This window comes from Trichoderma virens (genome assembly GCF_000170995.1).
Source record: "Trichoderma virens Gv29-8 chromosome Unknown TRIVIscaffold_88, whole genome shotgun sequence".
NCBI classification, from domain to species: Eukaryota; Fungi; Ascomycota; class Sordariomycetes; order Hypocreales; family Hypocreaceae; genus Trichoderma; species Trichoderma virens.
This window is the reverse complement of record NW_014013661.1, coordinates 76,236-99,777: the sequence shown is the minus strand read 5'-3', so window position 1 is coordinate 99,777 and position 23,542 is coordinate 76,236. Positions and strand designations below refer to the sequence as shown.

The following is a 23,542-nucleotide window of genomic DNA, read 5'->3' as shown; positions in this document are numbered from 1 at the left end:
GGTATAGTAGGCACATGTACAGGTATACACGTACCCTGTCGCTCCCCCAAACAGCACCCACCGATGCCTGGTCTTCAGCTTTCCATCTCCAGCTCAAAACACTCATCAGACTCGCCGTCTCTGCGCTCAACTTCATTCCAGCATCCGTCTATTGGACGGCAAGGTGCCCAGCAGCTGAGCCGAGTTCGAATCGACGCAGCTAGCCCTCAAAATGGCTGGCGCCGGTGCGGATTGGCCGCGGCCAAGCTCGAGGAACAACGACATCTTCCTGCGTCCCTTGCATGCAAGGAGTTTTCCACCGATTTCGCACGAGGCGCCAGAACCTGGAGCGGCTGAGATCCGCCGACGCGTGGCGCACACATCTTGCGTCGCATCTTGGGCCAGCCACGAATCATCCATCTCTATCGACCGCTGCCAATGCCAAACTCATCCCAGCATCCTTTGACGGGGGAGTCGGCTTCTGATCCGTGCTCGCCAAGACTAAAAATCTTTAACTGGCCCACACAAGGAGATTAACGCCGTTAGGGATAGAAAGACGTTGGCAAAGTTACTTCGCCCGTCGCGCTAATGGGGAATTTTTGTTTGCCCATCAGCCTTGTGAGGGTCTTTCGTCACAGCAGGGAAATGCCATCCTCCTCGCCGCAAACCGCAGTCAGTGCGATCGCGATCGGCTCTCATGCGTGGCCCGTACAGGTACAGTATGTGCCGCATAGAGTGCTTCGTCCTTCCCATACCGGGATCAAGAGAGACTGCTCGTCTACGAGCATTCGCCACGATGCCCGTTTCTTCTGCCGGTATAATAGCCCCCTTCTGCCCACAACAATCAAATATCTTCGTGGTCGCAGCAACTTCGGTTGCACCCGAATTTCCGGCTAGCTGGGGTTCGCTGTGCCGTCCTTGCGCTCTCCAAATTGCCTTCTCTTCAACCATCGCCACCGCATCTCGGACTGCTGGCGCGAGTCCGTCCATCTAACAGACATGCTGTTGGCACAATTATCCACCGCGGACGGAGCTGGCCGTGGCAAAGTCGTACCTTTTGTTCCTGTGTGGAATCAACTTGTGCCACTGCCACTTCGACTAGCCTGGCAGAACGCCGTCAGAACAAGCGCAGCGCCTGACAGGGACTGGCCTTGATGGCCCAGCGTGCAAGGGAGCTGCCGAAGGACTACGGAGTACGGAGTACCATGCTAGGACTCCCGCCTCGTAGGTCCACTTGTGTACTAACACACACCACGCACCTACGAGTACATACTATGTATAGCACTCATACTGCTGTGCTGCCGCGACCTGCGCACAAGCACTCGTATGCAGGTTACGGAGTACGCAGCGCCTGAGACTACCAAGGCAAGTATTTAGCACGGGGAGCCGGCATCTGTAGCCTTCGTGGTGCGATCTGCTGTCAAGCCATCGTCGATTGCAACAAGATGGAGGAGAAGGGGGGTGGGTAAAGTACCCAGTCCCAGTAGCATCCTTTATGATGTGGATCATTTCTCCTACAGTATGAGAACAGGTACTCGTACAAGTATGGCAGCAGGTACCTGTATACGATGCAATCCAATGGAGAGTGAATCTGAGGTCGGAGTTGGATTTACCAACTAATAGCAGTTATTCATCAGCGACATTTTTCATCCGACGTTCTTCGGACACACCACAGGTCTAAGCCTTATCATGCGAATTATGCTACCAGGAAGGGCGGAAGTGCGCGAACGTCCCCACTCAAGAACCACAACCCGAATCCTTCGGGTCTGCGCCGTGTGTACTACTTCGTACGTCGTATGGATGACTCCATATAGGCGTGGCTGGCTGGCACATGTAAAGCGAAGTCGCCGTCATACTCGTACTAGCAGGTGAATTCGGACTTGTCGCGTATTTCTCCCTTGCCTCACCGTTGGTTGACACAGCGCTAACAACGTCCTCGATTCAAATCTCAGCCGAGACAATTTCTCCCAGCGCTAGCTTGCTCCGTAATGCTTTTAGGGACGCCTTGACCAGCCAGGATCACTTATGACGCATACGTCGGCCGGTGGCAGCCGCCGCAAACTGCTCTGGTTGCGAGCTGAACGAGTATCAACCCACCCACTAACTTTAGATTGCAGAACAGAATTGCTGGTGGTGGAGATGGGTGGAGAGCTGCCCGGATGAAACGTTGTCGGTCTGAATAAGCTGGATCATTGGTCTCTCCCACAAGCGTGGATCAGGCACAGAACCGACGATTTACGAGGAACCCAAGACGTGGCAGACTATGCTTGTGCATACTGGTATGCGGAGAATTGATACTAGTGCTCCGGTTCTATACTCCGCCTCTGTGGATTTCGCCTTTGAAGCGGGTTTAGCCGACAGAACATTGGCCGTCAAGGCTGAAGAAAATAGGAAGAAGGGGGAAAAAAAAATTCTCAAAAAGTTTGCTTATTTTAGGGGGGGTGCTTCAATTAGGGCATCTTATACCTGACCAGAAGGATCCGTCAGAGTGCTACCTGTTGTATGCATGGCTCAGTTGTATGCCTGCTTACTTGTTTTGGGAGGCGTCAAGGTCTCAAATGCTTACCGTGGTCGCTTAGTCTTGCTTTCTCGGGATCGGTTGACCGGCGGCCACAAGATTGATCTCATGGAGCTAATTGATTGTTTTGGCCTCTTTTGCTTTGGTCGCCTCCCTAAGGCGGAAACGTGGGGATTGTGCAAAGTTCGATGCGTCTCCGAAAGGCTCGCCGCCTGCGGGTAACAAGCAAAGTGGGATCGAGTCCTGGAACTAATGACACTCTGTCGGACAATTTGCATCTGCGAGATACGTGTCGGCCTACTCACGACCTGAACAACTCGTGTGCAACTGAGCTGGCTTCGCGTTGTCATTACCCCTTAACTCCGTGCCCTGGAAGAGCTGAAAGACACGACTATTGCCACTCAAGGTAGGTAGTAGCGTTATAGTACGTGTATCACGTACTGCTTGCATATGCCGGCGCATTCCATCAAAACGGAATAGGTACGGAGGTGTCCGCATCGCATTTTTTTTTCTTGCAGCCCTGCAGAAGACTGACCACCTACTTGCACGGCGACCGGGTATCCAGTCACAGCAAACAGCTTGAGCTGAAAGAATTGGAGACCGGCAGATGCCTGGACAGGGGATCCCTCTTTTGTGGGATGGTCGCTGCCAGCCCTTTTTGCCCTCGTCTCCCTTGCGTCGGACTACTGTACGGAGTAAGTTTGTACCTTTTTCTCTTTTCTTTTCCTTTTTTCTTCTTTTCTTCTCCATCTTAGGCCCCTCTCGAGACTTTGCTGGTTTTAGTGCAGCTAATAACTGGTTCACTAGCCTCACCCTTGCCAAGCTTTCTCATGCTATGACCTAGCAAAACTTACAGGCACTACTGTACACCTTTACCCAGGTAGCCTGCATTATCCTTCTTCGTCCGATGCCCTACGATGATGCCGCCACACAGGCGTACTTGTACCAGAGGTGAGCCATCAGCTGAATCAAAGTCTCACGCGGCCCTGCCTCTCGGTTCTCGAAGCCTTCTTTTTGCTTTTTCCCTGCCACCGGTTTGCGGCAACGCTATTGGTTGTGCGACATGAAGCTTACCGCAAATCAAACTTCCCCAAGGTTTGTTAAAAATGACAGACAGCCCTTTAGCGGCAAACCCTATGTGGCCTGGGACGGGGATTTGCACCAGTTTTCGTGGAGCATCGCGATGAGGTTACCGCGGGCAGGTGGTAAGCAGGCAATATCAACAAGTACATGCTCATACATACTTGTACTTGGCTCTGATGGAGTCCTCGTTAAGAGGCCCCTCTATAACTCCTCGAGCCGAGGCCGCCGCCGTACTCTTTATATACACGCCCAGAACAACACTGTGTGCCACCCTCTCCGGCATGGCCGCTCGGCTGCTTTCCCCTTTGTCTCATAACCACACACAGGAACAAAAAAAAAAAAAAAGGATACGCATATTTGGTCCTGCAAATTGCTGCCTGGCTAGAATGCAACAGCTGCTGCCAAACATCAACTCCATTCTTTTGGTCATCATGCCGGTTCCGCTCAAAGTGACAAATCCAAGAAAAGATGCTCAGTGGCCGACGACGAGACTTCATGTGGGAGCATGTCTCCACATCGGTTGTAGTAAGATGACGACGGTTTAAACAATCAAGTAACTACAGACTAGTATTTTTTTTCTTTCTATTTTCTTGCTTCCCACAGCCGGCTCCGTTTCTTTGCATTTCATGTGAAGCCGCGTCGCTGACCTGTCAGCCAAGCATCCGCCTTTCACCTCTGACGGTCGACGGCTTCGCCGCTTGGCACATGCCACACAGCCCTTTCTGGCTGAGGCACAGCGGGAATTGATTCTCATCAGGTGGACCCCATACTTACATGTACATACTTGTACGCCTGCTGGTGCTCGTAGATGTACCAAAAGTGGTGTCGACGTAGGGGTGTCGAGCTACTTGTACGGCTCCTCTTGTTAATCAACTCACACAATATAACTCCCCACACCAAAAGGTCTAGGTTGAGGGTGTAGTGTTCACCCTTGCCTGTTACTCCAGCCAGTGGCAGGGCATCCACAGCCCATCGACAGGCATAATAGCCCTATGAAAGGACCCCGGAACACGGTTACTGGGGCAGAGTGCATTACATAGTGGCACAAAGGCGGCTACTAGAGCAAGAGTAACCTGGTTCACTGAGCGTCTTCCCGCTCTGTGTTCTTTCCATCAACCTTCCCATCGTCCGGTCCTCGTCAAAGCCACCCATCTCGATCTGTCCGTCCGGTAAAGAGTCAAGGAGATTTCATAGATTACCAGATCGGGTCTGGCCAAGAGCTGGTATGGAATCCCCTTTAGCTCCCATTCACCATCAGCTGTCTTAGGTCAGCTATACTTTTGCCACCAGAGGTTGAGCGTGCTTTGGTTTTGGCTCATTGGCATCACGAGTATTGGCAGATCCAACGCCACCAGCACAGCTCTACCATCTCCTGTTCATGGCTCTGACCGCCCTGTCGTTCCCTCCCTGCTCAATCGATACCAAGGCCTTTGCGATCTTGCGCTCATCTAAGATCCCCGTACCCCCGTTTCACCAGCCATCGACGCCTCATCAAATGTCCTATGCCATACCCCGTCACAACAGGAGTAGACGCACCACGGCCAATCTGCGATGCCACCTCCAAAATCACCTGCCGGGAGTCTAAGAGGAATACAGGATTCTGCAATGGCGTCCAACATGCGAGGCAATCCCACTCATTTCTTGAAACGATCCTTCTCGACGCCCTCGGTAGGTGGTGCAACCCCATCGTCCTACTTGGAATCACAATCCTTGGCGCCGCCGATGGGTGAAAAGAAGAGGAATAAGCTTGGTTACCACCGAACGTCAATCGCCTGCGGTGAGTCTTGCCCCTCCCCTTATTCCGCCTGAGACGTCCGGGCCCGGTTCTCCCGGTCCTGCTAAGATTCTAACAAATGCCAGGTCATTGCCGTCGACGTAAGATACGCTGCATTATATCCACGGAGGACCAAAATCGATGTGTGAACTGCATACGACTCAAGAAGGAATGCAGCTTTCACCCAGTGGACCAGCAACAGCCATACGATCAAAAGCAGCAACCACCCCAAACACCTGGGGGTTCCAATACTGTGACGGCATCTTCATCGCCCGCCATATCTCGCGGCAGCTCTGTCGATCAAGGACCGCAGCGACAACATTATCCTTCCATACCTGTCGCGCCGGTGCCCAGCATGGGTACTCCAACGATTCAGACACCCCAGAGCGAATTCTTTCCGTCAGACATGGAAGGTGGGTAGTTTAAAGGATTTGTAGGCTCTGTTTCTCGTTATTATCCGTGCTAACTGTTAGCCTGATAAAGCTTCATCTAACACCATACCATCTGGGCCATCATATGCTATAGGGGATTCATCTTCAACGGGATGGATACCCGCAGATACAGATAACGACGCAATGGCGAAACCTCGCGACGCGAACGCGATGTGGCGACCGTCATTCCCGGTGAACATGGGTGGACAACTTTCCCCATATGCAGATCCATCAACCTCTTCAGCCGCTTGGACAAACTCGAGTTTTGGATCTGCCAACGAAATGGGATGGAATAGTAGTATGCCGCCGCCTCCCCGATCCATGTCCTTTAGCGGAGAGATGTTGGGAAGCCATCACCCACCACAGTACTATCCGGTGGCCCAGCAAAATCAAATCTATGAAAGGCATTCTCAACATTTCACTCACATGTACAGTGGAGTGCCTGTGGGCGAAACGGATGAGAGCATAGAGCAGGCTATTGACCCTGCAATAATGGGGAGTGCCGTTCCCTCAGCAACACCAATGGCTTGGCAACAGCAACAAGCACAGCAGCAGCAGCAACTCATACCACAGCATCAACAGCACCAATTGCCAGATACTCAGGGAGGTGTTTATCGTACGTGGGGAGAGTACGGTGAGGGCGACAGATCACAACACATGTAGAACTGGTCGATAGCGTAACCAGTTCCTTTCATCCCGCCCTGGCTGAAACTGACGGAAACATGTCACAGTAAGAGGTGGCATAGGTCCTGGGACAACTGGCAAGTCGTTTCTCCTCGCTGAAAATCAAAGTGCCCGAAGCACACCGAGGTGGCTACCCTGAAAGGAAATGGAGCTTTTACTGGCTTTGAAGATATAGGGATGGTGGGTCAAATTTTTGCTAGTCTCGGACTTACAAATATGGCCGGGAAATCTTTGTTTCGACTTGAAGGAATTGTCGGGGTCAAATATATGGAACTACCTATCTATTCCGTCATCACCCAGGATATCCTTCCAAGATCTGATTTGAAAGCAGCCACTTGATCAGGTTTTTTTTTACTGGATTGAATACTAGGAAATAGAGCACGGCTTTCGGAAAACCCCACGGCTAATAGGAATTATAAGGAGAAGGAGTACGGATAATGACTGGATACTGCTTTTACTGGGCTTCGTATTGCAGGAAGAGATGGGCCTTCAACCACGTTAAGATGGCCTAAGGGAGAGATATGGCTCCTTTTTTTTTCGGGATGGGATGCTTGGATATCACTAACTTACCGGAGCTCGACCTTTTGGCAAGAAAAGCGGCCACCTCATGCCAACACAACTACCAGTCTACTACCTGTACTTTGGCAATATTCGGGACTAGCCGGCCATTCATTCCACTATTGAGAGACTTAGCAAGGGAGCCTCCTAAAGATGAAGCTCAGCATTATACCTCTATTCGGACTTGGATTTCAACCGCGTGTCGCTCGAATTCGTAATGGGCCTGAACTTTCCGATCATTTCAACATTCAACATTGGACGAGTATGACGCAATAATACCCCGGGATGGGATGGGATGGGACGGGTTCTCGACGACTGTATATACTGTGGGGTCAACGGATGTTTTGACGGCCGAATAACTTTTTAGAACCGGGGATCATTAAACGGTGAGCTCAACTCACACAGCGGAATTAGCGGATTAGATTTATCAATTTTCCTTTTTGTATTTTTTTCTATATTGGGCTTTTTACTGGATCTGGGTGTGAAGCTGGGGAAAAGTTTCAAGGTGGTCGGCGGCGGATGGGGGAGCTTGAAGTGGACTTTAGTCTACCTTTGATCAAGTTTCGGGGCATGGGGGAAATTTCTCTGGGGCTTCTCTTCTTTTTTTGTTACAAATTGCAAGGCATTGAATGAAGCATATTTGAGTTTTTGTTAGGGTAATATGGTTAACGGCCTTTATTTAAGGTCTTTTCTTCTTCTATTTTCTTCATCTTCTTCTTTTTCATGTTAAGAGGATTTGTCTCGTTTTTACCTAACCCTTTTTTATTTCGAAGGTGATGAATTCCTGTTTTGGGGAGTATTTGGGTAGATTTCTTGGGTGCTTGGCTGTTTTGAGGCTGGGTGCGGAGTGAGTCTTTTGCTAGACGGATGGGTACAAGCAAGCTGGGGTTGTGACAAGGGAGGTGAGACACGTAAAGAACATAATGGTTGCTTCGAGTCTGAGTTGGTGTGGAGTTTGGTAATGCTGCTCCTTTGAAAGGACAAAGGTTTTGCGAGAATAGTGAAAAAAAGGGGGAGGGTGGGATTGGGGAAAAGTAATAATTAAGTAACCTTGGTTAATTAGAACTATGGGCGAGTTGTCGTTTAGGAATTGGGGAGCGACTATTCTGCTCTTTGGGGGTCTTCTCAGAGTTTTCTTGTCTCAGGGTTTCTTGGGGGGGTTCATGTCTTACTTTTTTTTTTACCGTTCTCTAAAGTATGTGGTCATTATTTGTTGTTGATGATACAACAGTTTTGTGTTGGATAGTTTTGGTAAGCAGCTTGGCTTTTTTTGAGAACCAATGCCCTTTTGAGATGTATGTATATTATAATTACAATCTGACGACTTTTAGGGTTTTGTCTTTCGCTTTAGTGTGTGTGCCGGTCTGTCATGGGATGTCATTGAAACCGCTTCTTGCCACTGCTATTTCTTGGCCTTGATATAGCGGCTGGTAATCATTTTTTGTGTTCTTGTTTTCGGGAATACGTTAGGAAGTGTCGGTATTCTATGAGGAAATACAGATACTATTTGGTATTTGTCAAATTGGGATGATTATATGAGTCCTAGTGATTAAGGAGTGAGTGCGAAGAAGACTCTTGTTTCAGTCGCCCTTTACGATGGATTGTCTGAGTCAATTCTGAATCAGGCGGTGTATGAAGCTTATCTGGGACATACACTCGAGTCGGAACCCCCATTTCAGGATTTCATTAAGTATATCGAGGATAAGAATAGTAAGAAGATGGAAGACTATGATGAAACAATTTCAGCGGAAGTAACGCGGTAGAAACTATTGTTTAGACTAGATATGGTTCTTTTGCCTGTGACACTTAGTTAGCGTATTTCCCCAATTGCGTCTTTGTTGAGCCCAACTTTCATGTATTGGTGATTAACACTTGGTTGGGAAGATGTGACGGCTGGGGCGTAGCTTTTTATTGAACCAGCTGCTATAGTTGTACTGAACCTCTCATCTTGATTAGAAATTTAACTTCTATTCATATAAATATGGCTTCTATTCATATAAATACGGCTATCACTCTAACCACTCTGTGTTTGTAGGTGGGAAACATATGGTTGGTATCTTTGATTTGCCTCGTGCATCAGAAACTCATCCGCATGTGTTCTACGTCGTTATCGAGGTACTTGTTGGAATGAATACACAGAGCCACAGGCTTGTAATACTTTTCAGAGCAACACTACACTAGTCTTGTGTGAAAGATTAAACGTGTGGGTATTCAATAATGATCGCCAAATCTATAAACATCAGCTCCATTAGAGCTATTGGTATGAGCAAGAATCCAAGTTCAGCCACGGTCCCTTGACGTAAACATTAAAAGCAAACACCATCCAACGCTAGATATAATGCAGCGAGGTAAATAATGTTGTAGGCTACTCTTCGTGCATCTGGGAGCCCCTCTTTGGACTGATTAAATGCTCAGGTGATGAGCGAATGAAAGCAAAAGGCTAGAAAGAGTAACGACTGGTCATGAGTAATATTCGACGAAACATTCCAAGAAACCAGCCAACATAATTCAGGGCGTAGGCTGAGTTAAATACCAACGAAGGACCGCTGCGTTTGTCGTAGATAAATTGGTCATCCGAAGAGATCTCAGCACCCAAGGGAATATCGGATTCTCACCGACACGGCTTTACATGTCCTTAAGACGCCATGTCAACGCCAACAGCGTGGAATATGCGCAGAGACTCAACGCCGTCAAGAGAAGGACCGTATCGCCACTGGTCCGGAATTTCCGGCGCAGGACACCATCGGGCGACTCGGTGACGAAGAACTGGCGGTGGCCCTGATAGCGGCGGTACATGGAGACGAGGAGAATGGCGGTGCCAAAGGCGGCGAAGAGTGCGCCGATGGGGTAGAACTCTTCGGTAAAGACTTTGAGGATGACTAGGGAAAAGGAGAAGAGGCCCAGGGCGGTGCGCATGTAAGCGCCCTCAAAGGTTCGCTGGGCGGCGCGGATTTCGACGAGTCTGCAGAGACGGGAGAGATGAGTGTTTTGCTATTGATAGATGATGGAATAATCAAGAACTGGAAAATCCACGCAAACGATATTTCGGCAGCTGCCGTCTGTCCATGGGCTTTGAGATTGAGACTGAGGCTGACGCGAGGCGGCACTCACTCTTCAGATGTCAGCACCACGGACCGAGCCCTATGGAGCCGGAGGTGCATGCTCTCCTCTGGGTGCGGCTATGAGATCTAGCGTTAGCCGGGATTATCGCCGTGGAAAGTGAGGCGAGAAGGACGGGGCATGGCGTTGACGAACCCGGAACATGGTGGGTGAGCAGCTCGGCAAAAGGATGAAGATGCCTGTCTGTATGGAGTAGCGATCTCGTGTTGCCTCTTCTTCCTGCGATCTGGGTTGAGAGCGCTGGGTCTAGTTGCTGGCTGAGCGGAGTAGAGTCGAGCAGCGGTGAAAATAGAGATGCGATAAAATCATGATCATCACTTGAGAGAGAGTTGGTGGCTGAAGTTGGTCGTCTGAGGCATCACGTGGCCGCGTCGCAGCTTTGGTGGGATGGCTTGACGTGGGGTTTTTGTCTCTGCAATGCCACTACAAAATGCAAAGATGATGCTGGGGCTGTCACAACTGGAGAGTTGACAGATGATAGGACTTTCTGCAACATGATTCGTTTGACACACAAGGCAACTTGGAATTGATGCTCTCAAAACCATCAAGATTGAAGGTTGAAATGGATGACGATTATCCCCTCGGCAAAGCAACAGCGACAACAACAATGATTCGCAATCCCACAGCCGCCGTGAAATGGCGGTTATCGATCCGCCAGCGCGCTTATCTCCCTGCGTCGTTGCTGAGAAAGACCCGGGGATTGCTTTGCCGGCACTCACGGTGTCCAAATCGAGTTGACCGATCCGTGGCGCCCAGCAGGTCGTTGGAATCGGGCGAAACTTGGGTGAGGCGGGAGGCCCCCCGTGGGATCCCACCCTACCTAATGAGCTATGTGCTGCATTTCAAGCTTCAAGCTCTGCTCTTTAAAACTGCGAGACGCCTAGTCTATGAGCTGAATCTGCCTTGTAGGGCCTTTTCGGCTCGCACCGTCGACAGCGGAAGGTTTGCTCTATCGCCAAAGCAGGGCAAATTCTCTCGATAGATGGTGCGCTAAGCCTGCTTATGCAGGGTAGTGCAGGATTCAACGCAACCATGCAAGCCTCGGGAGCGTAGGACCGTGAAGCTTCTGTAGAATGTTCCAGGACACGATCATACCATGTCCTCATTAAAGGTATATTCGATGTTGGACTGAGGCGAAGCAGATCTCCAGCATTGTTGAGGCTAATCGAGTTTGTGAGACAGGTGCCGGAAGCTTCAGCCGCACGGTGGGACATGTGGCTGTGTTTGCCGCCCCCCCTGCGAATCGTATTATTGATTTCCTCGTAATTAGTACGCCGTGCGGAGTAGAGTATCGCAGATTATCGTTGAATACAACATCGACCAACTCGACTGTGGCTAGACAGACGATGAGAAGTCGGTGCCAAGACTCTGCCTGCATACTCGGTGCCCGGGATTCTCCTCAATCTCCGCGAGGCGCACGGACATGTACCTGTATCGTGTACTCGTACGAGTACCTGTATAAGCACGACGTACTCGTGTTGCCTGCACTGAGCAAGATGACAAGCAGCAGAGCAGAAAAGAGCAGAGCAGTAGCAGCAACAGTAGCAGCAGCAACGGCAATAGGGTGCTGACGAGAGCCGAGCCAGCCGGGAAATTAACCGTTTGCCGCTCAGACAGGCACAGAGCCGATACCTGGTGCGAATAATGTGATTATATCCAGTATCTGCTCCGTGGCTAGCGCGATGTAAGCAATAAAGCACAACATGCCAGTTGTTGCTTGATCCTGCTGTATGCAAAAGGGTTGCATTCGTCCAGAAGGCCGAAAGTCTACATGGCATGAGACGCTTATGGAACAAGCAGCGTCTTACCAAGACCTCTTGTTTGGACGATCCAGTTCGGGTATCGTGGCCAAAAAGAGCCATGGTCCTGATCCTGCCGGTTCCAAGGTGTGAGGTATGCTCATACATAGACATACGCCCCTTTCCATGTATGAAGTAACGGAGCACATTGTATAGTGCATTTTCTGTGTCCCATACCATACCATGCCATGCCATGCCACACCGTAGTCTGCTGTGCCACTCCCCGGGCAGCCGTTGGACAAGTCCCTGATGTCATCTGGATGTCTCAGTCTATCGTGACGTGCTGCGGTTCGCATCCTGCCTGCTGCTGCCTTGCCCTGCCCTTCCAGCGTCACCTCGATCAAGCAGAAGCAAACGAGATAGAGTGGTGACCAGCCCTGAGCTCATGAGGCGGTGTTCCGGCAGCGAGAACGCCTCGGGGGCTGGCACCACCTGACTTTGGCCCTTTGCTAGATAGCCTCACAGGGCCCTGGAGCGCGCCATGGCCCGTTTGGGCGCCCACGGAATTAGAGGCCGCAAGCCTCGTGCCCACCGTGCTGCCAGGGGTCAGGCGGCTCTTGATGCCCGGGTACCTGATCCAGCGCGACGTTTGTGGGCAGCCGGCCGGTACCGCGCTACCATGCTTAGCTGTCCGTCGGCAAGGCTTTTCGACCCCAGAGCTGGGCATATTCTCGCAGGGCAGCCCCACCGACATCCTCCTGTGTGAAACGCTGGCCGCTAGTGTTGATGCTGTCCAGTTAGGCTTTTTCGCGTGGTGGAGGCTATGGAGACGAGATGGAGAGCAGTTTGACAGCCAGACCGGTCGAGGACGAGGGCATTAGCGCGGGAGTAGCCACTTTGATAACTTTTTGGTCTTTTTTCTGTTTTCTGTTTTTGTCGCGTTCGATGGTTGTGCTTGTTGTTGTTGAGTCTGCGTGGTGTTGTGGAGTACCAGAACGGAGTTGAGCATGTCAACCATCCTGTGCGAAGCCGAAGCTGGCAGAGCTCTAGGCTGGATGGGGTCTAACCTGGATGTTGGTTATCGCTAGAGTCTTGCAACCGCGCGCCTCTTTGAGCCCCGGGTGCAGGTACGGACGGTTCTGCACTCGGACTGGTGGAATGCCGATGTCGTTGTGCAGTTGATGATTGTTGCAAGCAAAACCGCAATGACGAGGTTTTGCTGACTGGATCGGGATTGGATGTTTTGCTTGGGCAGGTGGATTTCAGTGTGAAGCTAGAGAGACAGACACCTGGAATTAGGGCTGCTGCAGTGCCGTCACCGCGTGCTAAATGCTACCACTCGCTCACTAATGGTACTGTAGCAGTGGCACCAGAGCATCAAGCAATGTTCAGCTCCGAACCCCCTCCCCTCGCCTGGTTGCTGCCCACCAAACCTCAATTCTGCTTGTGCTTCACATCGAATCACCACCAAAAATAATCAGCATCATCAACAACAACAATATCAACATCATCACGCTTCTTCTATCTCTTCTACGTATAAACAAGCAAAGGAACCATTATATTCAACAACGGCAATTCAGACGCCAGCCAGCCCAGCCAGCCCAGCCAGCCAGCCCGCGGTGCCAAACTTGGGACGCCTCCCCTCCCGCAATTCGCCCCCCCACCACACCACCACAAATCATCACCCTCTCTCCAAACCCACCCCTCCCCATATCTCGCCTCTGCTCGGCCTGTCTGATTGGGGCCCTGGGCCAGCTTGAAGCCCAAGAGCCCAGCACCAGGTAGCACAACCATGACGCTGCCGGCCGCGAGCTGCTGGACCTTGGCACGTCGTACTCGACAGGAATACACGTATCGCAGACACAAAAGCAGTGGCTTCAAGCACCAGAAACGGGCAGGGTCGCTTAGCAGGGGTGCCGTCGCCAGCCTAATCAAGGTGGTAAGCGCTTTAGATCCGCCAGCCGCACCCACACAAACTGGCCGCCCATGTCCCATCCCATCATCAGCTCTCTGGCCGCCCGCTGCCCTTTTTTCTCTCGTCCGACACATCCTAACTTGTAGTTCCTAGCAAGACGCCTCTCTCGCCGACTGCGCCTCCCGAGCTCAAGTCCTGCCTAAGCTTTCACCTCGACCCGTTGCTCTCCCGTCCGCTCAGGAACATGGTCATGATCCCTGGCCAGTGACGTGACGCTGCGCATCTCCAGAGCGCACCAGTTCAGTTTTGGGCCCCGGCTGCCTGTCGACTGCTTGGACCTCTCGCGGAAGCCACCGCTCCTCTACGCTCCCCGTCCTATCCTTATCCTCCCTCTCTTCTCCCCGTACATCCTATATACCGACTACTTATCCTCGGGCATCCCCTTTCGCCTGGCCCCAGCTGGAAACAATCATGTCTTCCGCATCAGCCACCGCCCAAGGCTTCTCCGTGCCTCTCGACACCGACAACCCTCTGGCCCTCGACGACTTCTCCTTCGACCCTGAACCCCGCAATTCCGCTGCCAGCCAACAGCGACAGCACCAGCATCAACAGCAGCGCTCATCCATCGACTCCAACCTGTTGTCGCCTTTCCTGTCCCGCGTCAACAGCGACTCTCTCTCACCTGCGAACCCTTCGGAGACGCCTGCCGGATCCACCTCGACCCTGAGCATCTACCAGTCCAGCGATTTCTCTGACTTTGACGACGACCCTTTCTTCGGTGCCAACTTTACCAATCCCGACGTCGGCACGCCATCATTCCTCGACGACCAGAGCGTATGGGACCTCTCAGTCAACAATACCCCACCAGTTGAGCCTCAGCAAGAGCACAATGCCGACGACTCTTATCCTCTAACCCCGGACCAAACTGCCTCTGTCCACACACTGTCGCCGCGAAGTGAAGAGAGAACGACTCTCACGCGACCCGATCAGCATCAGCTACCAAGCTCCATCTCACCACAGGAACTCCAAAAGGCCTTCAAGCCCAACCCCCTCGTCATCCCGGCGCCTCAGTTGACCCCAAGCCAGACCGACAGTGGACGATCTAGCGAGGACGGCTTGGCCCCCGCTCCCGTCGATATGCGGTGTCAGAGCCCTCGTGTCACCATCTCCGTCTGGGATAAGGACAACAACGGACCTGTCCATACTGTCGAGCGTTCTTTTGAAGACAGCCCCTCGACGGTACGTGGCGGTCTCGAGTCCGCAGGAGACTTGATCACATCTTCCGTAAGCCATGGACAGAGCCAAGCTGCTGTCGCCACTAGAGATTCTATGGGCCAATGGCGGCGTGACCCTGCCACCGGTCATGCTGGCTTGGACCCAAAAAGGCGGCCTGGAGAGGAGATTGCGAGCATCAATGAGATAATCAACCGCCGAGAGATTGAAGAGAGGAACCAGGAAGTCGGCAAATGGCTTACTGGCAACCTCGATGAGACTATCCCCCCAGACAAGCCATCCCCCGGGGACATCAGCGCTGCAGAAGAGCAGAGCCGTAACAGCAACGACGGCATACCCCTTGGTGATCAGACTGAGAACAAATACATTCCCGGCCAAACCTATTATTCCCCCAATGGGGCTGGACAGATGTCGGACGAGGACTATGACATTATCTATGCCAATCGCGGGTGGGCTGATGCTCCCATTCTTCACTCCATTAGAAGTGGTGGCCAGAGCCGCCATCAACCCCAGAGCTCACAGGCTGCCATTGACCGCTTTGAGAGAATGTGCCGTGACAACGATTCCATCATCTCCCGAGCCGCAACCTGGGGCACTCGTCGGCGTAGCTTGCCTAGCGTCGTCGACCTCGACCTCGACATCGAGGGCGTCACCAGCGGTAACTTCTTGAAGAAGCTCTCCATCAGTCGAGGTGGTGATAAGAGCAACAGATCCGGCAGTCTCCTGAAAGATCTTCGCGGCCTCGTCCGGCGCCCCAGCGGTTCTCATATGCGCAAGCGCTCTCGCAGTAGACAAGGTGAGGCTCTAGTTGAGCAAGTAGAGCCTCCGCCAACCCAGAATAAGCGTGACAGCATGCCGCACCTGTCTCCCATGTCGCGCACGTCCAGTTGGGGCAAGAAGCATCAGACCCCCAGCATCAATACCGCTTTAGTCTCAATGGGCCAGAACTTTGCTTCCATTGGCACCACGCACTCACGCTCTGGATCTATCAGCACTATCCCGTCCGCGCCCTCTAAAGGTCCCCTGTCCGGCCTCAGTGTCAGGAACTCTTTGAGGCGACCACGAAGCAAATCAGACTTGCCCAAGCCATCACCCTCCTCTTCTTCCAACAATAACAACAACAACGATGGTGCTCATTCCAGCCTTGCTGACATGTGGAGGAAATCTGGTGGGCCACCTGTGGCGATTCTCAGACAGCCTCCCGTCGATCCAGACGAGGACGATGACGACGATGACGATTTCTACGAAGATAACGACATGAAGATGAACCCCAACATTATTGACGACATCGCCCCCAACTTTGCCGGCTTTCAACAGCATATCCAGACCTTGAACCCCGGGCTACCGCCAGCCCATAGCTACCTTGTAGATCGCATTGCCCACCAGCAAATTATTAGATACAAGCAGCTGCTGAACAACAAAGTCAAACATCTTGGCCTCGGCGCCAACTGCCCTTGCGGCTCTCTCTGCTTAGCACTGGGCGGCTCAGCCAATGTTCTGAGCGGAAAGGGAGGAGATAGCAACGGCAACAGGGGATTGGACACCTTGTCGGCTCACTACGACGATGACGACGATGTCACGCCGACCGAAGGCGCCATCAATCAGGAAAGTTTCCCCACCGACATCCCCATGCCGCCTACTCAGCACCTACCGGCCGAGTTCGAATGCCAATTATGCTATCAGAAGAAGAGATTCCTCAAGCCATCCGACTGGACCAAGCACGTGCACGAAGACGTGCAACCCTTCACGTGCACGTGGGACAAGTGTCGGGATCCCAAGATCTTCAAGCGCAAGGCCGACTGGGTCCGTCATGAAAACGAGGGCCATCGCCATTTGGAGTGGTGGACGTGCGATGTCGAAGATTGCCGGCACACATGCTATCGCCGCGACAATTTCCTGCAGCACCTTGTTCGCGAGCACAAGTTCCAGGAGCCCAAGGTGAAGACCAAGGCAGCCATGAAGAAGGCTGGTGCGATTGATCCGACGTGGCACAAGGTTGAGCAGTGTCATGTGGAAACAAGCAAGCAGCCACACGAGGAAGCGTGCAGGTTCTGCGGCAAGGTCTTTCCGACGTGGAAGAAGTTGACTGTCCACCTGGCCAAGCATATGGAGCAAATCTCGCTTCCTGTGTTGCGCTTGGTGGCCGCCAAGGCAAAGGAACTGGCTGCGGATACCATCATCAGCCCGGTCCAGGATCCTCCTCCACGACATGACATACCACTCATGCAAGAACAGAAATCACCTGCCGCCATCCGGTATCCAGACAACGGCCAGCAGCAACACCAGCTGTCCCCGGCGCCACCAATGGCTCCTCCTCAGCAACAGCAGCAGGCAATGCAGTATGCGCAAACTCCAAACCAGTTCTATCCCTTGATGCCTCCGGGACAACCGTATCAGCCGTTCTATTCCCCTCCCCAATTCGAAAGCATAGGCCAAAGCCTGCACTCGACCCAGTCAATGGCCCCTAGCCCACTAGCCTATGACCCCGGCCGGCGGGTTCAGGACCTGCCCGTCACTTCGGCTCCGTATGTGCAGGGGTCACATCCGTATGCCACCATGACAATGGCAAATGAGGTGGAGCCATTCCCACCCCTGAATGCGCTTGGTCTGCAGAACGTGCCCGTACCCGTAGCAGCTGTGCCCCCTATGGGCGCGCAGATGGCATACGACAACATGATGGACCCTTCAAGTGTGCACGGCAGCCCGTTTAGCGGACATGAAACATTATCGACTTATTCCCATTCTCCTCATCAAGGCGCTATTCATCTAGATACTACCAAGGGCTGGGATGATAGACATTCGTCTGGGTATTTTTGAGGCGTCAAATTACTCAGCTCTGTGATTTTTTCTTCTTTTCTTCTTCTTTTTTTTTTCTTTTCTTCTCTTCTTTCGGGAGGTCTTTGTTCGACCCTTTTCGTTATTTCTCTCCCTTTTCACTTTTTGGATTTTCTTCTTCTTTTCGATTCCCTTGGGATATTGCATTTTTTTGGGCTTTCTCTAGAGTTGGACATCATCCGAGGATGGATTCCGGTGACAATTTGCTATTTTGAAGGTCCAGGAACGGGCAGTAGTACATGAGCATGATTCCCCTGCGTTTAGTTGCTATATGAGCCTTCTTATTTTTGTTCTTTAAAGTTTCCCTTTTTATTCAAGGATGCAAGTTGGGCCATGCCAAAGAGCAATGTATAAAACGGAGCATCTCCTTTTTCGTCTTCTTTTCTCTTTATTTTCCGTTTCCTGCATTGGCTACTGTGCGTAGCAATTGCTGTGAGATGAGAGTTGCGGGCGCATATCGCGGCTAGGGGAAATAACCGTATGAGTTATGTCATATAGACCTTGATAACAGCATCGGCTGAATTGAACTACTGCTGTAACTGATATTGTGTCTTGATACGTGTGAAAATGCCTAAGCCAAATGCATCCGCCTCAGCACATCTAGCCGCGTAGCCGGCGGATATAATGCCAGATGAGACATGCAGGGCGATTATGTACGATATACAAGTACGAGTAAACGCACATGTATCAATACCTATGCTAAATAGGAAGGGTGCAATGATGGTGGAGACTGCTGCAAAGTACAAGTCTGGGGTTGATGAAGTACTGGGTACAGGCTATTACGGGGTTTTTATTATTATCTGCAGGTATTTTAGGAGAGCTCGTATTTATTACTGCCTCATCAGGAGAGAAGAGGGGATGGATGGGAGTTGATATTGCATCACATGAAAATAGAATGGAAGTTGGCGAGCTTGGCGGATGGAACAGATTGTGTTTGAAGTGACTTTTACGAGTTGGAATTCTTTTTTTGGCTTGCGATTTTCTTTCTTTTGGGGCTGTGTGAGGAGGCGAGGAGAGGGCCTGTGCGACGTCGATCATGGCGTGAGGCTTGCGGAAAAGACACGGGATGGTGCTTGTTGACACAGCCAAGATTAGATAGATATGGAGGCATCCAATTATCCGTCACTGAGTTGAATTGAACTGTTATTGTGCTCGTGGCTGATGCTAGGTGAGGAGGGTGCTGTGAATTGCAGCTTTCGTGCGTATTGTAGGAGATACTATCATGACTCGTATAGTACTTTAGTCGATCTTGGACACCAAGTGATGCCGAGACAAAAAGCCCTGATGATCTCCAGGTGAGGACAGCAGCTCGGCACTCCGCAATCAGAGAGAGATGGGCAGAATGGGGCAAAACTGGCGATAGGCTGCCTCTCGTCTAGTTCTCGATCAATTTCACCTCCATTTATTTTCCATTTATTTTTATAATTTGTTTGTGTTTAGTGGTGCGTGCAGAGTGGGCGAGCCGAATGGCGCTCAATCTCGTTGCTGGGAGTTTTGAGAGCAAGTAATTTCGCTGGCTGATCCCTGAAATCTTGCAGTGGGCTAGTCTGGGTGCCCCGTGCAAAGCGAGCTGTTTTTTTTTTGTCTGATATTGTTTAGCATCAAGTTATTGATTACGTGGTAGTTTTGTAGTTTGGTGGGTAATTGGTGTTCTCTTGTATTGCCGCAAATTGCGAGAATTATCGAGATGTTCTTGTCGTTGCTCCAGCTGACGGAGAGTCCATTATAGATCGCCGTTTAGCACTTGAATGGTTGCATCAGGCGGTTTCAGTGCATCTTGCCAGTAAAGCCTCAGCAGCCTCGACCCATGGCGCGCCAATCAGGGCGCTGTGCAGGAGCCAATTCCGACCCCCTTCCGCTGGATCTGCCCCTAAGACAATAAATGGGACAGGGCCCTTGCAGTGGCCTTGCAGCTTTTCGGACCAGTGACTTGGCAGTGACCTTGTGGCGGTGCCGCGACAGGGCCTCGCCGCAGGTATCTCTCGGTAGCGGATACTGATACTGCTAGGTACCTTAGTATCAGGCAGGCAGTGGGGGCAAACTTGACCCTGGCTCTGTCCCCTTTCGGCATGTTTCAACCACGGACATTGAATCGCAGCTTGGGCCTCGTTTTCCCCTTCTCTCTCTTCTTCCTCTCTCTTCTTCCATAATTCCAGTCTTGTCAATTCACTTTTGTTTGTGTTTTTGCCCGCTCTTTTCTACATCCACTGCTCGATTCTGAATTTCGTCATTCATTTTTCGTGTTTTTCTCCTTCAAACCGCTCCGGTGATGCTCCTGGGGCCGCCTGTTTCACATAGCGCCACACGTCTGATATCGAGCCGTTGCTGAACGAAACAAACCGAGTTCCCGACATCTGCGATTTTTTTTATATACATCGCCTCCATTCCTTGATGAAAATCCCGCCGTGAAGAAGACGTTCGGTGATTGTTGGAAAACGCCCCGAATTATAGAGCCGTACACAGTATTGGCCGCTCGTTCTCTTGTCTTGTTTCTTCGCTTCTTGTCGGGTTGATCCTGACCATTTTGGATACTTCGCCCTGTGGGCGCTTTTTCCTTTCTGCTGTCCGTGAGGTTGTCGTGTCTTTCTCTCGACCAACCGATTTATTGAATTAGCTGGCATTCCTTTCAGCAACTTTTCTTCTCTCATATACTGGAATACTAGACCATTCCTTGGAGTTTTTCTCTTATAATTATTTCGATATACCGACTTACCATATAGATTGAAAACCGATAAACGGAGACGATTGGCGAAACGAATCTAGCTGGAAACTTTGATACTGGATTTGGGTGCATTGCTATATCGACACGGTTGCATTTCATATAGCGAAACATATTGGTGGAATTTCGAATTTGAACCCCAACTACTCGCATTGTTGATTCCGTTATTGGACAAAGATTACGAAACATGTCTCGGACAGCATCGAGATCGACGATGCGGAAGGCGTTATGCATAGGCGCAATGTTGATGACGGGAGTCATGGGTGACCAGATTCTGACGACGACTGGTTATGTCGACTGCGGAAGCTTGCCTTCTATCACGATTACCGAACTGAGCATGACCTATGACAATGATGCCCAAACCATCACATTTGATATCGAGGGCACAAGCACCAGCAGCCAGAATGTTACGGCAACTCTCGACGTTACGGCTTATGGCATCAGCGCATTCACAAACACCTTCAACCCTTGCGACGAAAAGACCCTTGTTGAACAGCTGTGCCCTCTGCCCAATGGCAAATTCGTTGCTCGCGGAGTGCAGCAGGTCCCAGCTCAATATGCGTCGATGATTCCAGGAATCGCTTTCAGTGTTCCGGACATTTCTGCGGAGGCAGTTATGAAGCTCAACAGCCTCGCTGATAGCAGCATGGTGGCTTGTATTCAGGCCCAGGTGACCAACGGCAAGACTATGAGCGTACCTGCTGTCTCGTATGTTGCCGCAGGCATTGCTGGCGTCTCTCTTGTTGCCACTGGCATGTCTGCGGTTGGTGGTGCCATGTCTGGAGGCGGTACTGTGGGAGTTGCTACTGCTGGTCCTACCTTCACGGATGTCGCTGGCTGGTTTCAAGGCATGGCCATGGGCGGTATGCTTTCAGTCAACTATCCACCTATCTACCGCAGCTTCGCAAAGAACTTTGCATTCTCAGTGGGCCTTATCCCGTGGAATGGCTTGCTGAATTCCATTGATGACTTCCGAGCCAAGACTGGTGGTAATCTTACCGAAGACAGCGTGGCTTATCTAAGAAATCTTACCATTCAACTCCAACAACAACAAGACGACTCAGACAACTCAACTGCGATCAGCCTTTCAAGACTTGTTCGCCGTGACGACAGTGCAGGCGTCGGCGACATATCGGGCCAAATCAGCCAGACGATTTCGGGCATGAAAAACTTTGCCGAGTCGGTCAGTGTTCCAAAGTCGGACGTTTTCATGACGGCACTACTCATCGTTGCCATCGTCATTGCCTCGGTCGTCACTGGTATCCTGCTTATCAAAGTAATCCTCGAATTCTGGTCTTTGTATGGAAAATTCCCAGAGTCTCTTGCTGGATTCCGCAAGCATTACTGGAGATCCATTGCTCGAACACTCACCACCCTCATCCTGCTCCTGTACGGAATCTGGGTGTTGTACTGTGTGTTCCAATTCACGCTTGGTGACTCATGGGCGGCGAAGCTGCTAGCCGGTCTCTCCCTCGGCATTTTCACAGGTGTCCTCATGTACTTTGGTATCAAAATCTGGAGTACGGCACATAGGCTCAAGGCCCAGCATGGTGACGCCGCCAAGCTGTACGAGGATAAGCAGAATTGGCTCAAGTACTCCATGTTTTACGATGCTTACAAAAAGACCTACTGGTGGCTATTTATCCCCGTCATTGCCTATACGTTTATCAAGGGCTGTCTTGTTGCTGCAGGCGATGGCCATGGCATGGCTCAGACTGTTGTCAGCTTCTTTCTGGAGCTGGCCATGCTGGCACTCTTGGTTTTCACTCGCCCTTTTGAGCGCCGCTCTAGCAACATTCTCAACATCTTCATTGCTGTTGTTCGTGTGCTATCCGTTATTTGCGTTTTTGTCTTTGTCGAGGAATTCAATGTTCAGCAGACGACCCAGACCGTCATGGGTGTCGTCATGATTGCTATACAATCAACACTGACAGTTGCACTTGCACTCCTTGTCGGTTGGAACGCAATCAACGCGGCCATTAAGATGAACCCTCACCGCAAGCGCAGAAAGGAGATGGGTAAGTTTCTTTTTCTTATTTCTATCTTTTATCTTCCCCTGGACGATATGTTGCGTCATACTAACAACTTGCTTCCAGAGAAACTCCGTGGAGACCAGGATGATCTGACACCCCTTGATGCTCGCAACACGATGCTCATCAAATCAAAGGCGGATCTTGAGGCTTCGTACCCATCCGTTCCCGACCACGAGGAGAATCTCCCCCCTTATTCGAAGGCGGGAGATAGGTATTACGCCCCTAGCATACCGGAGGGGACATACCACCCGGCCCTGTCTTCTAACCCTTCGCCAAACGCCATGTATCGCGACCTCACAGGCTCCCGACAGCCCGGAGACGCATCTCCCAACTACTTCTCTTCTGATGACAGCCATGCCCATTATAGGGGCAATAGCTCTGATGGACGAGATGGAGTGTCCCCCCATGAATTTGTAGGCCAGCAGAAATATTCTGGATACTAAACTTCTTTCACCTTCCTCTGCAGGATATCCACAACTATCCTGTTAGACGGAAGTGAGGGTGATGAGGTGGGGGAGGGTTACGGGGTCGTATCTTTTTTGTTTTTGTCCTTTTGTTGAGTTATATAAGCCGCAGCATCTTTTATGTATTTATAATTCATTCGCTTTATTCCTTCGTTTGTGTCACCTCCCCGGAAAGTGTGGGCTACCGCATCTGCGCAGCTCATGTTGTGTATAGCCGGCTGTGTTGAGCAGTGGATGGTAAGATAGAATATGGATATTTCGGAATAGATGGATGGGAGGGGCATTATATGTATGAGGACTAAATGAGATGAATAGATTTGCTTTTTTAGGATTGTTATTCGAGGTTGGTCATGAGTTTGTTTTGGGATAAGAGGATGTGTTTCTATTCTGTTGGGCGGTTCACTTCACCAGTATTATGGGAAGATGGAATGCATGATTGTAAAATTGGAGATAATTG

At 51.1% G+C, this 23,542-nt stretch overlaps 5 protein-coding genes across 5 annotated transcripts; 4 read left to right on the top strand and 1 right to left on the bottom strand.

Annotated features, from left to right (window-relative positions):
- Positions 1-4,841: 4,841 nt before the first annotated feature.
- On the top strand, positions 4,842-6,015 carry TRIVIDRAFT_216775 (uncharacterized protein; the record flags this gene model as incomplete). The annotated part of the gene is made up of 3 exons (XM_014096154.1): positions 4,842-5,357; positions 5,441-5,767; positions 5,838-6,015. Coding segments are annotated over 3 exons (729 nt in total), but the record flags the coding sequence as incomplete, so codon positions are not given.
- Positions 6,016-6,044: 29 nt separating this feature from the next.
- TRIVIDRAFT_216773 (uncharacterized protein) lies at positions 6,045-7,685 on the top strand (the record flags this gene model as incomplete). Its single annotated transcript, XM_014096153.1, has 1 exon — positions 6,045-7,685. The coding sequence occupies one exon, from the start codon at positions 6,068-6,070 to the stop codon at positions 6,446-6,448; it is 381 nt and encodes a 126-aa protein (XP_013951628.1).
- Positions 7,686-9,652: 1,967 nt separating this feature from the next.
- Positions 9,653-10,291, bottom strand: TRIVIDRAFT_66344 (uncharacterized protein; the record flags this gene model as incomplete). The annotated part of the gene is made up of 3 exons (XM_014096152.1): positions 9,653-9,989; positions 10,139-10,206; positions 10,283-10,291. The coding sequence occupies 3 exons, from the start codon at positions 10,289-10,291 to the stop codon at positions 9,653-9,655; spliced, it is 414 nt and encodes a 137-aa protein (XP_013951627.1).
- A 3,387-nt stretch (positions 10,292-13,678) lies between these two features.
- Positions 13,679-17,851, top strand: TRIVIDRAFT_194649 (uncharacterized protein; the record flags this gene model as incomplete). Its single annotated transcript, XM_014096151.1, has 3 exons — positions 13,679-13,825; positions 14,399-17,650; positions 17,693-17,851. 3 exons carry the CDS (start codon positions 13,679-13,681, stop codon positions 17,849-17,851), a joined length of 3,558 nt encoding a protein of 1,185 aa, XP_013951626.1.
- Positions 17,852-20,775: 2,924 nt separating this feature from the next.
- Positions 20,776-23,064, top strand: TRIVIDRAFT_42845 (uncharacterized protein; the record flags this gene model as incomplete). The annotated part of the gene is made up of 2 exons (XM_014096150.1): positions 20,776-22,606; positions 22,685-23,064. 2 exons carry the CDS (start codon positions 20,776-20,778, stop codon positions 23,062-23,064), a joined length of 2,211 nt encoding a protein of 736 aa, XP_013951625.1.
- Between the last annotated feature and the right edge of the window lie 478 nt (positions 23,065-23,542).